General features: G+C 36.0%; 1 protein-coding gene across 1 annotated transcript in view; it reads left to right on the top strand.

The window, feature by feature from the left end:
- SLC26A7 (solute carrier family 26 member 7) overlaps positions 1-12,922 on the top strand; it is a 107,869-nt gene that overhangs the window by 84,339 nt on the left and 10,608 nt on the right. Inside the window, exons 11-14 of the mRNA XM_036107284.2 lie at positions 1,262-1,368; positions 2,476-2,539; positions 7,045-7,182; positions 11,393-11,441. Coding sequence (XP_035963177.1) covers positions 1,262-1,368; positions 2,476-2,539; positions 7,045-7,182; positions 11,393-11,441 — 358 coding nt within the window. The remainder of the gene's footprint in view (positions 1-1,261; positions 1,369-2,475; positions 2,540-7,044; positions 7,183-11,392; positions 11,442-12,922) is intronic.

Genomic DNA, 12,922 nt, shown 5'->3' with positions numbered 1-12,922 from the left:
TAGGGAGGAAAAATTACACCATATACATATAAAAGACTCAAATAATTGTCTTTTTGCCTGAATAGAGGAAAAACATCTGAGTGTCTAACCTATGAGATGACAGGCTGAGGATGATGTCATAATAAGTCCTAACTTAGCATTACGTTTCTTGGTGATAGATCTGAACATGAGAACACTTAAAATATATTTTCTCTTTTTACTCCAGAATGTTTGTTTCTTCTATATCAAAAGGAATTTTATAGATAAAAATCCCTCCATTTGCTTCCAAGGGCTTAGCTTTTCAAAATAGCCCATCATGAAGAACCACTCAAGCTCCATTTAGATAAATAATACAAAGGAGAAGCATTTTGAGTAAAAAATGCTATTTAGAAACATTTGCTTCAAACTTCTCACCCCGCCCCACAAAAATCTGTGCTATCTTCAGATTATAGAGAAGTTTCTAACTTTTTCATTTGCATCTGAAATTGAATTAGGTTGTTGAAGATGTTTTAAAGTTCTAATATAGCCATCTGGATAGAAAGAAATCAACTGAGAATTGTATGCATAGGTAAAGTGATGCAAATAATTTGGAGAAAAGAGAGAGCTTGAACATTTTGTTGGTCTACTATTTGATAAATGCAGGATATTGTGTTTAGAAAATATCACCTTCTGGATTTCACAAATTATTTTGTTTTTAAAGATTTTTTTTTGCCAACAATAAACTTAGAAATGTCAACTATAATACAATATTTTGTGATAGATTGTCATTTCAGGTGGTGGACAAAACTGTAATAGTGTTGGAATCCCAACTAAAGGAGAAAAAGAATTTTCTTGCCATCTTTTGAAATATTCCCAAGGCCTAAGTTGGCCCAGATTTTTCAGCTTTCACAATTTCATAAGAAGTCGCCCCTTGCAAATAAAATTATAACAATCTCTATAGTGGCTGATCTAAAAGTGGCATTGGTAGTGTTAGATTCAGTCATTTTAACCATTAACTATTTATAGATCTGAAAGGAAGTGTTGTTGGGGATTGAACTAAGGGCTGGCAATTTCTAGAAATGAAAGAAGGTGCCTTTTCCCCACCTTTTCTGCTGGGAGTCCGATGGGACCAGGATTTGTTTCTCTGTTCCCGGGCTTCTGTTCACCACTTTAAAAATAATCTATTCTTGCTGAGAGATTTGGTCACAGGAATGTAGAATAAGGTTGTGAGGAATTTGGCAATCATGAGAAAGATGAGAATTACCAAAGGGCTCGCATCTTCTATTTCCTCTTTCTCTTCCAGGGCATCTGGGTCACTACATATGTATTTACGATATGCTTTGCTGCCAACGTGGGGTTGCTGTTCGGTGTGGTCTGTACCCTAGCTATCGTAATCGGTCGCTTCCCGAGGTAAGATCTTACTTAAATGCTGTCTATTTTGACACAACAGCAAAGTAAATGGTATTGCCAGTTACTTTTATTTCTGTGGAATATTTAGTGCGACGCTCATGTTTTAGTTGGTATCAGAGAATTAGAGATGAAAAGAAAACGTTTATCTACATATGATATATAACTATATATATAACTATATATATATATATATATAAAACAATATAACAATATTGGTCTTAATGAAGAAAAATATCTTGTCCACACTATAAAGTAGAATATATAAAATCTATCAAAGTAAATAAATTAACCCATAGCCATACACTGTGTCACGGAGTTGTTTTTTTTTTTAAATCAAGTGAAGGGGATATATTATCCAATGGCTACATAAAATCTAATCATTTAGAAATTTAAATAACTTCAGTAAATTTAATTTTTCAGAAGCCAGATTTATATATATATGTATATATATATATATATATATATATAATTTCTTCTAGATAATTTATTGAAGAACTCTAGATAATTAATTGAAGATTTCTATTGAACATCTGTAAACCATTCCCCTATTTTGACCAGTTATTTTTCTACTTTCTGGGTGTTCATCATCTGATAATGCTTCTACTCATTTCTCATCCTTCCTTTGAAATTCTTTGTGAAATAATATACTTCAAAAAATTTTAAGTTTTACCTCTATAGAGTCTATAAAGAGATTTCTGTAGAAGTCTATCTGTGTAGATTCATCAGTATCTGGTCCTATCTTGCCATTGATACCCTCTTTACTTCTTTTTCCCCTAAAACAAGATTTTCCCAAACACTATACACTCTCTTATAACTCTTTTGGTCAATCTACCTCTTGTGGCTTGGACATATGGGGCTCTGGGAACCCAGATGAGGTAAATTGTTATTTATTAATCTCTACTTAGATGTCTCCAGTGTTATTTTCTATTCCCAAGGATCCCAGAGAAATACAGATTTACCAATGTTTTATGAACAAATGGGATGTAGGATTTTAACCATTACAGATAAGTTCTAATTGTTAAGATAAAATGACATCCTTTTTACATTTTCATTGTTAATGTAGTGATTAGGAAATGCCATTTTATTTTTGATCTGACTGAATTCTAGGGCAAAGACTCTGAGTATAAAAAACATGAAAGAAATGGAATTGAAAGTGAAGACCGAAACGGATGTAAGTTTAGTTTTGTTTTCTTTTGTGTAATTATTAACAATTTTTGTAATTCAGATAGTTTTAAGGTATCATAAGTAGATAAAGTATGATTTTAAATTCATTATAATTTTATTTTTAATTGGCATGAACTTTCAATGGTATATGTGACCACCATACATGTGGCAGTTGACATGCAACAGATCAACAGAACAACAACAAGAATATTGTATTAGCATTCAGCTAAGATGATAGCACAGTTCATAGAACTACAGCTCACAGTGGAATCATGGTCCAGATTAGTTCAGGCATTTGGAAACCTCTTTTCCATTCGCTAAGTTGCATAAAATAGTCAAACTAGACCAATAGTCTATTCCGAATTAAATGATGGAAGAAGATAGAAGGGAATAAAGCAAGGTTGGATCATGCTATTGCTTTTATTTATTTAATACAATTAGATTGTATTATTAGCAGAGGTTAATTAAGTCCAATGGTTATGGAATGCCAATAGGATTGGTTTCTTGCACAGTGGACATCTTTTTTAAGGAAACAGCTTATGGAAATTGTCTTGCCCTGTTCATGCTTGGGCAGGCCAATTGTGTTTGAGTTCTAATTTCTTATTCTGAAAGATGACCAAAACAAGTTTAAAGTGAGGTGAAAAAATGTTGACTTAAATATTTTGCCAATTTAAAAAAATTGCCCTCACTTTGAACCTGCTTTGTAAATGTTTGGCTAACCGTTTTTTGTTTTTGTTTTTTTGTCTATCATATTTACTTGTTTCAGTACCTCATGATTGCCTTCAGAACAAAGAGAACTGGCCTCCCACCAGAAGGACCAATTGTCAGGGTATTTCTGAGTAGATTGGAAGTAGGAAGTAGCATCAGGAGTCCTTCTGTGACACACAGGGAAATGGCGCACATGTTTACAGATGCACATGCACGTGTGCGTGTGTGTGTGTGTGTGTGTGTGTGTTTAAATTGAAAAATAATTAGCATACACTATTGTATTAGATTCAAGTATACACCATAGTGATCAGTATTTATATACATTATGGCTTGTGTTTTTAGTAAGTGAAAAAAAGTTTGCTTCATAGAGAGCTACTAGAGTCCAGAGCCCTAAGAGTGTCCCAGGCTCAAGATTTCCACTAGTGATGCCTTTCTTTTCTTTCTTTAAATTTTCCATGAGAATTTAGTGCTCACACAAAGTCCCAGACTGGCTCTTGGGCCCCTAGAAGCCTCTGTGTATCCAACCTACACATACAGCTATGCACATTACCCTTGACATTTGTGGCTTGGAAACAGAATTCCAGTTAGACCATTTTTCAGCTTAAAGATTATTCAGAAGAATAAATTCTATCTAATCCATTCCTTCTTTTCAGGCTAAATATATGGGCAAGTGAATGAGGGGATTTGTAGGAAGATAAAAATGCCAAAATTCACCCATGTTTTTAAACACTAGTTCCAGTGTAGTCACATAACTGAATTAGTAACTGTGTCACATGGAAATGTTAATTGTCTTAGAACTTTACACTTCACTAATTATTTAATGTTTTGTATTAAAAATAAGAGGGAAAGAAAGCTCAGAGCAAGATTTGAATGTGAGTTGTTAGATGGAGTTTTTAGTCAACTTCAAGCAAGGCAGTGGTCCACCACTCCCCTCCTCTGTTCATGCTCTCCCACCTTCTTCACATGAAACACACATCCTCGACTTGGGAGACCTGTTTTGGGGTGAATTCAACCCCATTGAGAATTTCTTTTCTGACACAATTTGAATCTTTATTCCTAAACAAATACTTGTTTTTTAAAAAAGTTAACTTAAAATATTGGCCCAATCATGTGGTATGATTGGTGGGTTGATCTTAGATGTGGGGCTTTTTTTTTTCCTAAAGATATTATTTATTTATTTGACAGAGAGAGAGCAGAGAGAGAGAGAGCGAACAAGCAGGGAGAGCACCAGAGGTAGGGGGAGAAGCAGGCTCTCCGCTGAGCAGGGAACCCTATGTGGGTCTCGATCCCAGGACCCTGGGATCATGACCTGAGCTGAAGGCAGACGCTTAACGACTGAGCTACTCAGGTGCTCCTGATGTGGGGGCTTTGTGATAACTAAATATGACAGGCCCAAGAATTGTTTTATTTTTGGTTTGTAAGAGATTTACACTTTTTAAAAAAGTTTTTATTTTAATTCCAGTGAGTTAACGTACAGTGTTATATTAGTTTCAGGTGTACAATATAGTGATTCAGCAATTCCATACATCGCCTGGTGCTTGTTACAAGCGCTCTCCTTAATCCCCATCACCTATTTAACCCACCCCCCACCCTCCTCCCTTCTGGTAACCATCAGTTTCTTCTCTCTAATTAAGAGTCTGTTTCTTGATTTGTCTTTCTCTGTAAGAGGTTTACTCTTGATTAAAAGTTAATTTGATAATGTAAGGTTTTTGTTTTCTGGAATTATTTATGTGTAGCAAATCTCACTTTCTAGAGTTTAATCAGTTGTGTAGCCATAGAAATGTTTTGAGATTATGTAGTTTAAAAAAAAAATGTACCTACATTGGGGCACCTGGGTGGCTCAGTCGTTAAGTGTCTGCCTTTGGCTCAGGTCATGATCCCAGAGTCCTGGGATCGAGTGCCTCATCGGGCTCTCTGCTCCACAGGGAGCCTGCTTCTTCCTCTCCCACTCCCCCTGCTTGTGTTCCCTCTCTCGCTGTGTCTCTGTCAAAGAAATAAATGAAATCTTAAAAAAAAAACGAGTGGAAGTCATATAGCCAGTTGATAACCATTTTTTAAAAAAATATGTACCTACTTTAAAAGATGAGGAAGCTGAGAGTAATACCTAATATTTTCTTTCTTTCATCTTTCTTTCTCTGCCTGTATGCTTCACTATTCCCTGGGTTTCCTATTCTATGCAAGTACTAAAGCCTGAAGGAGTATTGCTTTATTTAGTTGGTAAGGAGTTATTTCATAGAACTTACTATCTTCTCCATTTCTAGGTCAGCCCCTGCCCCAAAGGTCATGGAGAGCATGATTTCAGTTGCATACCACCAGTTGGTGCCAGGAAGACCTGGGCAATGGCCAAAGCAGGCTCCTTTTGTTTGGAAGCTTTTTCTTCTCCCTTCCTGCATCTCTTACCTGCATCCTGGCAATCCGGTGTAACCTAGGCCTGCCCAAAGTGAAACCACATTCCCCATGCTACCTCTTGGTTTCTTACTCCTAATTAGGACTATTGGTCACTTGTAAGGTTATAATTCCAGCCAAAAGAAAGCTATGTCATTATGAGGTAAATGACTGAGAGTTGACCCTTTAGGACATTTTCATTAAAAAATGCTGATGGTCAAGTGAATGAATTTTTGATTTCTAGATTGTATGGAAGACATACTTTTGGGAGGACAGGGCTTCCTGGTACTCTCTGGATATCCTAAGATGTTGCCATCCCCAAATCAGTAGGAGTAAGGGCCATTTCCTGAAAAGATGCAGGCTCATCTCCTAGTTATTAATGTTTTTTAGTAAAGAGGAAGTACATATTTTTCCTAAGAAGCATGATAGTATGTTAGGTTCTCCAAATAAGTTTTAGTAATGACAACCTTGGCTAAGAGATTTCTTCCATCATTGAGTGACATTTTTTTTTTTTTTTTGGTTGCTCCAACTTTTTTTTTTTTAATTTTTTTATTGTTATGTTAATCCCCATACATTACATCATTAGTTTTAGATATAGTGTTCCATGATTCATTGTTTGTGCATAACACCCAGTGCTCCATGCAGAACATGCCCTCCTCAATATCCATCACCAGGCTAACCCATCCTCCCAACCCCCTCCCCTCTAGAACCCTCAGTTTGTTTTTCAGAGTCCATTGTCTCTCATGGTTCTTCTCCCCCTCCGATTTCCCCCCCTCCATTCTTCCCCTCCTGCTACATTCTTCTTCTTCTTTTTTTCTTTCTTAACATATATTGCATTATTTGTTTCAGAGGTACAGATCTGAGATTCAACAGTCTTGCACAATTCACAGCGCTTACCAGAACACATACCCTCCCCAGTGTCCATCACCCAGTCACCCCGTCCCTCCCACCCCACCCCCCACTCCAGCAACCCTCAGTTTGTTTCCTGAGATTAAGAATTCCTCATATCAGTGAGGTCATATGATACATGTCTTTCTCTGTTTGACTTATTTTGCTCAGCATAATACCCTCCAGTTCCATCCACGTCGTTGCAAATGGCAAGATCTTATTCCTTTTGATGGCTGCATAATATTCCATTGTATATATATACCACATCTTCTTTATCCATTCATCTGTTGATGGACATCTTGGCTCTTTCCACAGTTTGGCTATTGTGGACATTGCTGCTATAAACATCGGGGTGCACGTAGCCTTTCGGGTCCCTACTTTTTATCTTTGGGGTAAATACCCAGTAGTGCAATTGCTGGATCATATGGTAGCATTGAGTGACATTTGTATTTGTAAGATTTAGACCCTTTGGATAGAGTTATCCTCTTTTATTTCATTCAGAACTCTGAATTTATTCCTATTCTCCAAAAGGAAACCCTGCAGCAGGTGAAAATTATCTCAATAAATAACCCACTTGTTTTCCTGAATGCAAAGAAGTTTCATACTGATCTAATGAACATAATCCAAAAAGAAAATGTGAGCAACCAGCTACTGGATGATATCAGCAAGGTAGGATCAGCTAATTCATGATTATAATAATGTACTACAAATAACCTTATATCGTGATACTAAGATATGAATCATGAAATATAATACATTATTAGAGTGCTTGGAAACCTCTCCTTCAGCAAAGCCTTCTATTGTATTATACTTTTCATTTGGTTCTTGTAGTTATTTTTTAGGTAATCACTCCCATTCATTCATTCATTCACTCAGCATATATCTAGTGGACATGTGTACTATATACTATAACTCTGAGAAGAATAAATAAGACAAATCATTTAGCTTAAAGGACCTTTTTACGAAGAGAAAAGAGTCCGATCCAAATCTAAAAGAGATAGAATATGATAAATGACTTCAGAGAAGCATAAACTATTGCCATCATTATAACATTATTATAAAAAACTAGCATTCTTTATCTCCACAAGTTATCTTCATTAACAGAGATATCAACTGTGCATCATGTTGATTGTATGTAAATAAGCTATCTGTGATTATTTGAATCCTTAAGCCCTTAAGCATGGACTTTGGAGCTAAGCTGCCTGGGTTTGCCATTGATGAGCTGTGGGAACTTAACTGAGTTATTAAACCTTTTGTGATTCAGTTTCCTGGTCTATAATCAGGATGATTAAATGAGTTAATATATGCAAGGATACTTGCAAGAATATCTGGCCTACTCAATACTATAAAATCTTAACTAATATTAGTTTGAGCACAAGTAGTACCCTCTCCATGAAGCTTTCCATGACTACTTCAGATTACAATTCAGAGTGTGTATTATCCCCAGTCACTCAGGTACATAGGAAGTATTGACTTTCCCATTTCTAGCATCTCAGGAGCTGTCCAGTAACACATTCCTGTTCCTTGCAGCTTTATGCTTCTACCTCTGGGCCTCATACTAATCCACACCATAGAGGCCATAAACACAGGATCAGATATATTATTTGCTGGGCTCAGTGCAAAATGAAAAGGTGAGGTTCCTTGTTCAACAATTATTGAGAATTTCAAGATGGCATTAGCAGAGCATTAAACCAAGTAGGGGACCCTTCTAAGCATGGGAATCTATGACCACACAGGTTGCAACCCTACAAGACTGACCCAGCCTGTATATCTCCAGCCCTGTGTTTTCCTTTCACTATACTTTTTAGGATGCCACTTTCAGCAGATTATTAGGAACCCCACCTGTAATTTTGGGTTGAGAAGCACTTGCACTCATGCCAAAGATGGACATCATTCCTAGTTGTTCACGTTGGATACAAGGCCTCTTTCTTTTACAAAGCCATGCTTACTTTATAGCAGTGTTTAGCTCTATTATGAGATAGGCAGGTTCTTGTGGCTGACGTAAGCTCACAACCACCACACACAGTAATATTGTGGGAAAATTTGTCCACAATTCCAAATAATCTAATTAACCCATAAGAAACTTGCAGTTTTATTTTGCCAAAATGTAAATTTACTTCTTGAAATGATATGCTTCTTTGTAGGCTTTATCATGTCTGGTAGGGTATCTGACATGAATATTGTTATAACCAGTTGTTTATTGATAGTTGATAGTATTTTCCTTAGAATATTTTCCTGCAAGACTAAGGTTGTTCCAGCGTGTTTTCAGAAATTGAAAATTGGCATATCTTGTAGCATATCAAGTCAGAAATAAACCTCATTAATGCAGCCTTCTGGGAGGAGTTTCCACATATATGATTTCACCTACTTGGGACTTAAGAAATTTGAGTCTAATAGTCAAGTAGAGTTCATTGAATCTAGGTTATTGGTACATAATGACATCCAAAGGGATTCTTTAACTCAGAACTCTATGGTGGTGAGAAAGGATTTCTTGAGAGTATGTTTCACTATAATGAGAATAATGCAAATATTGTATGTATTTACAGACTGTGAGTTTTAAAGGATACACTAAGGATTCACATGGTAATCTGGAAGCTCTGCTGTCTGAGGAATCATAGATAAACCTTTATTCAGAATGGTTACATGGATGGTCTTGAGTAGCATGGATGCTCTTTGGGACATCTCATCTTATTCTTATCATACACTGTGTCTGGGATATCTACTTCTTGTTTTAAGACCCGTGCTTGTTCCAATTTTAGTTTTAGAGTAAGGAGTCTGCATCAGTTAATTTCTGCCACAGCTTTACCTACTTTCACTGCACTCTGCACAGTGGTCCACAGTTCTGTCTTAAACTGGGGTGCTCTGCTGGGGCCTTGGTCTTCTCTCCCAGCTGCATTTTCAGCAGATGGCCGTGATGGACGGGCATTTAAAACACCCTAGGGCAAGAAGAATCACACTGTATTCAAAACACAAACTGATAAAGGACTTCCTGTTTTGTTATACTGTGACAATATATTTCCTACATGTCATCATTAAATATCTTCCTGAATGTAGAAGCTTAGAAGGATCTCAGGGTGCTAGTGTTTATTGAATTCATGTTCATTATTATATAGGTTATATATAGATACTCATATAATAATCACCATTTTGTGAACTCACTTTGCAAAGGAAGTTTCAATCTGCTGTTTATCCAAAATTTTCTTTTGCTCAGACCAGGTATTTTTTTAAATAGACTTTAGTTTTTGGAACAGTTTTAGACATACAAAAAAAAATGAAAAGTGTTAGTACCGAGAGTTCCTATACACCCTTGCACCATACAGTTTTTGCTGTTATTAACATCTTGGGTTAGTGCGACATATTTGTTACAATCAATGGTACATTATCATTAACTAAAGTTCATGCTTTATTCAGATTTCTTTAGTTTTACTGAGTGTTGTTACAATCAATGGTACATTATCATTAACTAAAGTTCATGCTTTATTCGGATTTCTTTAGTTTTATTGAGTGTCCTTTTTCTGTTCCAGGATTCCATCCAGGATATCACATTATACTTAGTTGTCTTGTCTCCTTAGATTCTGCTTCACTGTGACAGTGTCCCAGACTTTTCTTTTTCATTGACCTTGACAGTTTTGAGTAGTATTGGTCAGGTATTTTGTGGAATATCCTTCTATTGGAATTTATCATGGTAAGATAAGGGTGTAGCAGCCCACAGGTAAAGAGTGTGGAGTTGTGCCTCAACTCCTTGAGGGTGGAGTATCTACATAAATTATTGCACAGATTTCAGACAAGATTAAAGATAAGAGGAGGGAAAAGAAACTCACATTCATTGAATGTCTCTCAAGGACGAGTCCCTTTAATTAGGCTAACTTAATCATCGCCAGCCCCATGATGTAAGTGGTATTACCTGAATGCTACAAAAAAGGAAGATTGAGACTTAGAAATGTAAAATTACCTGGTGGAAATACAGCTGATAACTGTCAGAGCCAGAATTAAAGTATATAAGCTGCACCACTGGGTATCTGGAAGAGAAAATAGATGTTCTCTAGTCAGCCTTTAAGATGAAACTGATGTGATGTCTCGGAGACGTGGTATAATGTAGTGCTTGGGAACATGAGGGTCTGAATGGAAAAGCATGACCTTTGGTTTTAGCTGAGGTTCTTACTAGCTTTGTGACTTCGGTGAAGTTATTTAACCTTTCCAATCTTTAGCTCCCTCTTATGGAAAATGAGATTAGTAAATTCATAGGATTTTTCTGAATCAAATAATTAACAGAGTCCTTGGTATATAGCAAGTAGTCAAAAATATCAATTACTATCATCATCATCAACATTTGAGAAGTAGATAGCATGTGATCTCATTAGAGGCATCAATTATTGTCAATTTCAAAGAACTTTAATTGTAGGATGCAGTGTTATTTTCATTTTCTAGCATTTCCATAAATCGGGACTGTTTCCCAGGCATTTTCATGGTGCTGCAGGTGAACAGTTCACTTTCATATAATATGAAATATATGGTCAATGACTCTCTCTCAGAGAATGTTGTGTTAATGAGGTTAATTTCTGATTGGATACACTACATGAAAACAGATGCAAATGTTTAATTCGTGATCAAAAGTCAAAACAAACTTAGTCTTGCAGAAAATGTTTTAAACAAGGTAGTCTGACTTGGGAATGTATGTTATTTACTGAGCTACTTAGAACCAATGGTCATTTTATTATTTCAATGTGTTGTATTTATCATTCTGAGAAAAAAAGACTAGTGAAAAATAATATTTCGAGCCTAATTTTTTTATTATTTATGGAGAAAAGAAAGATGTGCTGTTTTCAAGAACAGAAGTGAATTTTTATGTTATTCTTCTTTATATTCATTTTCATTTCAGTGTGAACAAAACACGTTGCTGAATTCTCTATCCAATGGCAACTGCAACGGTGAGTTAGCTTAAAAAAAAAAAAATCTAAGTGTCCTGACTGAATATAGACCAGAGAATAAGTCCTCTTTCCTCTTCCTGCCATTCTGCCTCCCTCTACTGTCCTCATCTTCCTTCTCTCTCTGCTCCACCTCTCCCTCCCACTGTCCTCCTCCTTCTTTCCCTGTTCTGCCCTTCTCCCCCCCCCTCCTCCTATTTCTACTTCTCTCTTCCTCCTTCCTCCTCTGTCTTCTCTCTCCCTCATTCCTCCTTCTGCTCCCCTTCCCTCTTTTCCTCCTTCCCTTCCTTCTCCTCCTCCATCTCACCTACTGCTCTCTTTTAGAAGCAAATTTAAGTAAAAGGTATAGACTTACACAGGATGAAGTGTAAAACTTTATTACAAGGTATTAAAAATACTTGCAATAAAAAAATACTTGGAACACTTAAGTAAATGGTATTTATAGATAAATGGAAGGAAACTACAATGTCCATTGGTTAGAATACTCAATATTGAAAAGGTGTCAGTTTTATTTATGTTGAATTGATTTATAAATATAAATTTAGTCCCTATTAAAGTTCCAATAGGACATCTTAATGGCAATTGACAAGCTTATTCTAAATTTTGTATAGAAATTCAAAAGGCCAAGAATAGGAGAAGACACTCTTAAAATATGTGAACAAGGGGGAGAGAATATTTTAACTGTCAAGATATATTATAATGCTTTCATAATCAATGCAATATGGTATTGGTTCCAAGATAAATGAACAGATCAATAGGACAAAGTAGGGGGCCCAGAAGGGGAGAAAAATTTCACACATATTGGTGTTTGATTTGTGACAAAACTGACATGCTGAGCAGTGAGGAAAGGACAGGTTTGCTAATGATGTGACAATCATGTGTCTACAGTGAATGAAATTATTCATTGCAATTCACACAACGTACCACCAAATCAGTACCGGGTGAATCAAAATCCTAAGAGTGGTAAACAAAATATAAATTTAGAAGAAGATATAGGAGAAAATGCACAAGAAATGCAAAGCATTAAGCATAAAGAAAATTATCGTTAGACTTTACTAGATCATTTTTAAGAGTTTTTGTTTAGTGAAAGCCACCATATTAAAGCATGAGAAGATAAGCCAGAGTGGAGGAAGATAGATATAACATATAACGTGGAGAAAGGACTGTACTCCTTTACAAATCAATGAATAAAAAAAGGCAGATGACCCAATAGGAATGGGTAAAAGACACGAGGAGGCATTTTCAAATTTACCAGTAAACGTGTGAGAATATGCTTGACTATTACAGTAGTTACTGGAGCAATGTAAATTAAATATTTAAATATATATATATAGTGGACTTAATTTACATTGCTCCAGTAATATGTATGTACATATGTAATTGGTAAAGATTTAAAAGTCTGACAATGCCAAAGGTTAGTGAGAATGTAGGACAAGAAGTCTCCTACAATGCTGGTGGGGGTGTAAAATGTTATAACTACCTTC

This window comes from Halichoerus grypus, chromosome 5 (genome assembly GCF_964656455.1).
Source record: "Halichoerus grypus chromosome 5, mHalGry1.hap1.1, whole genome shotgun sequence".
Classification (NCBI taxonomy): domain Eukaryota; kingdom Metazoa; phylum Chordata; class Mammalia; order Carnivora; family Phocidae; genus Halichoerus; species Halichoerus grypus.
The sequence above is the reverse complement of the archived record's forward strand: the minus strand, read 5'-3'. Positions and strand labels throughout refer to the sequence as shown.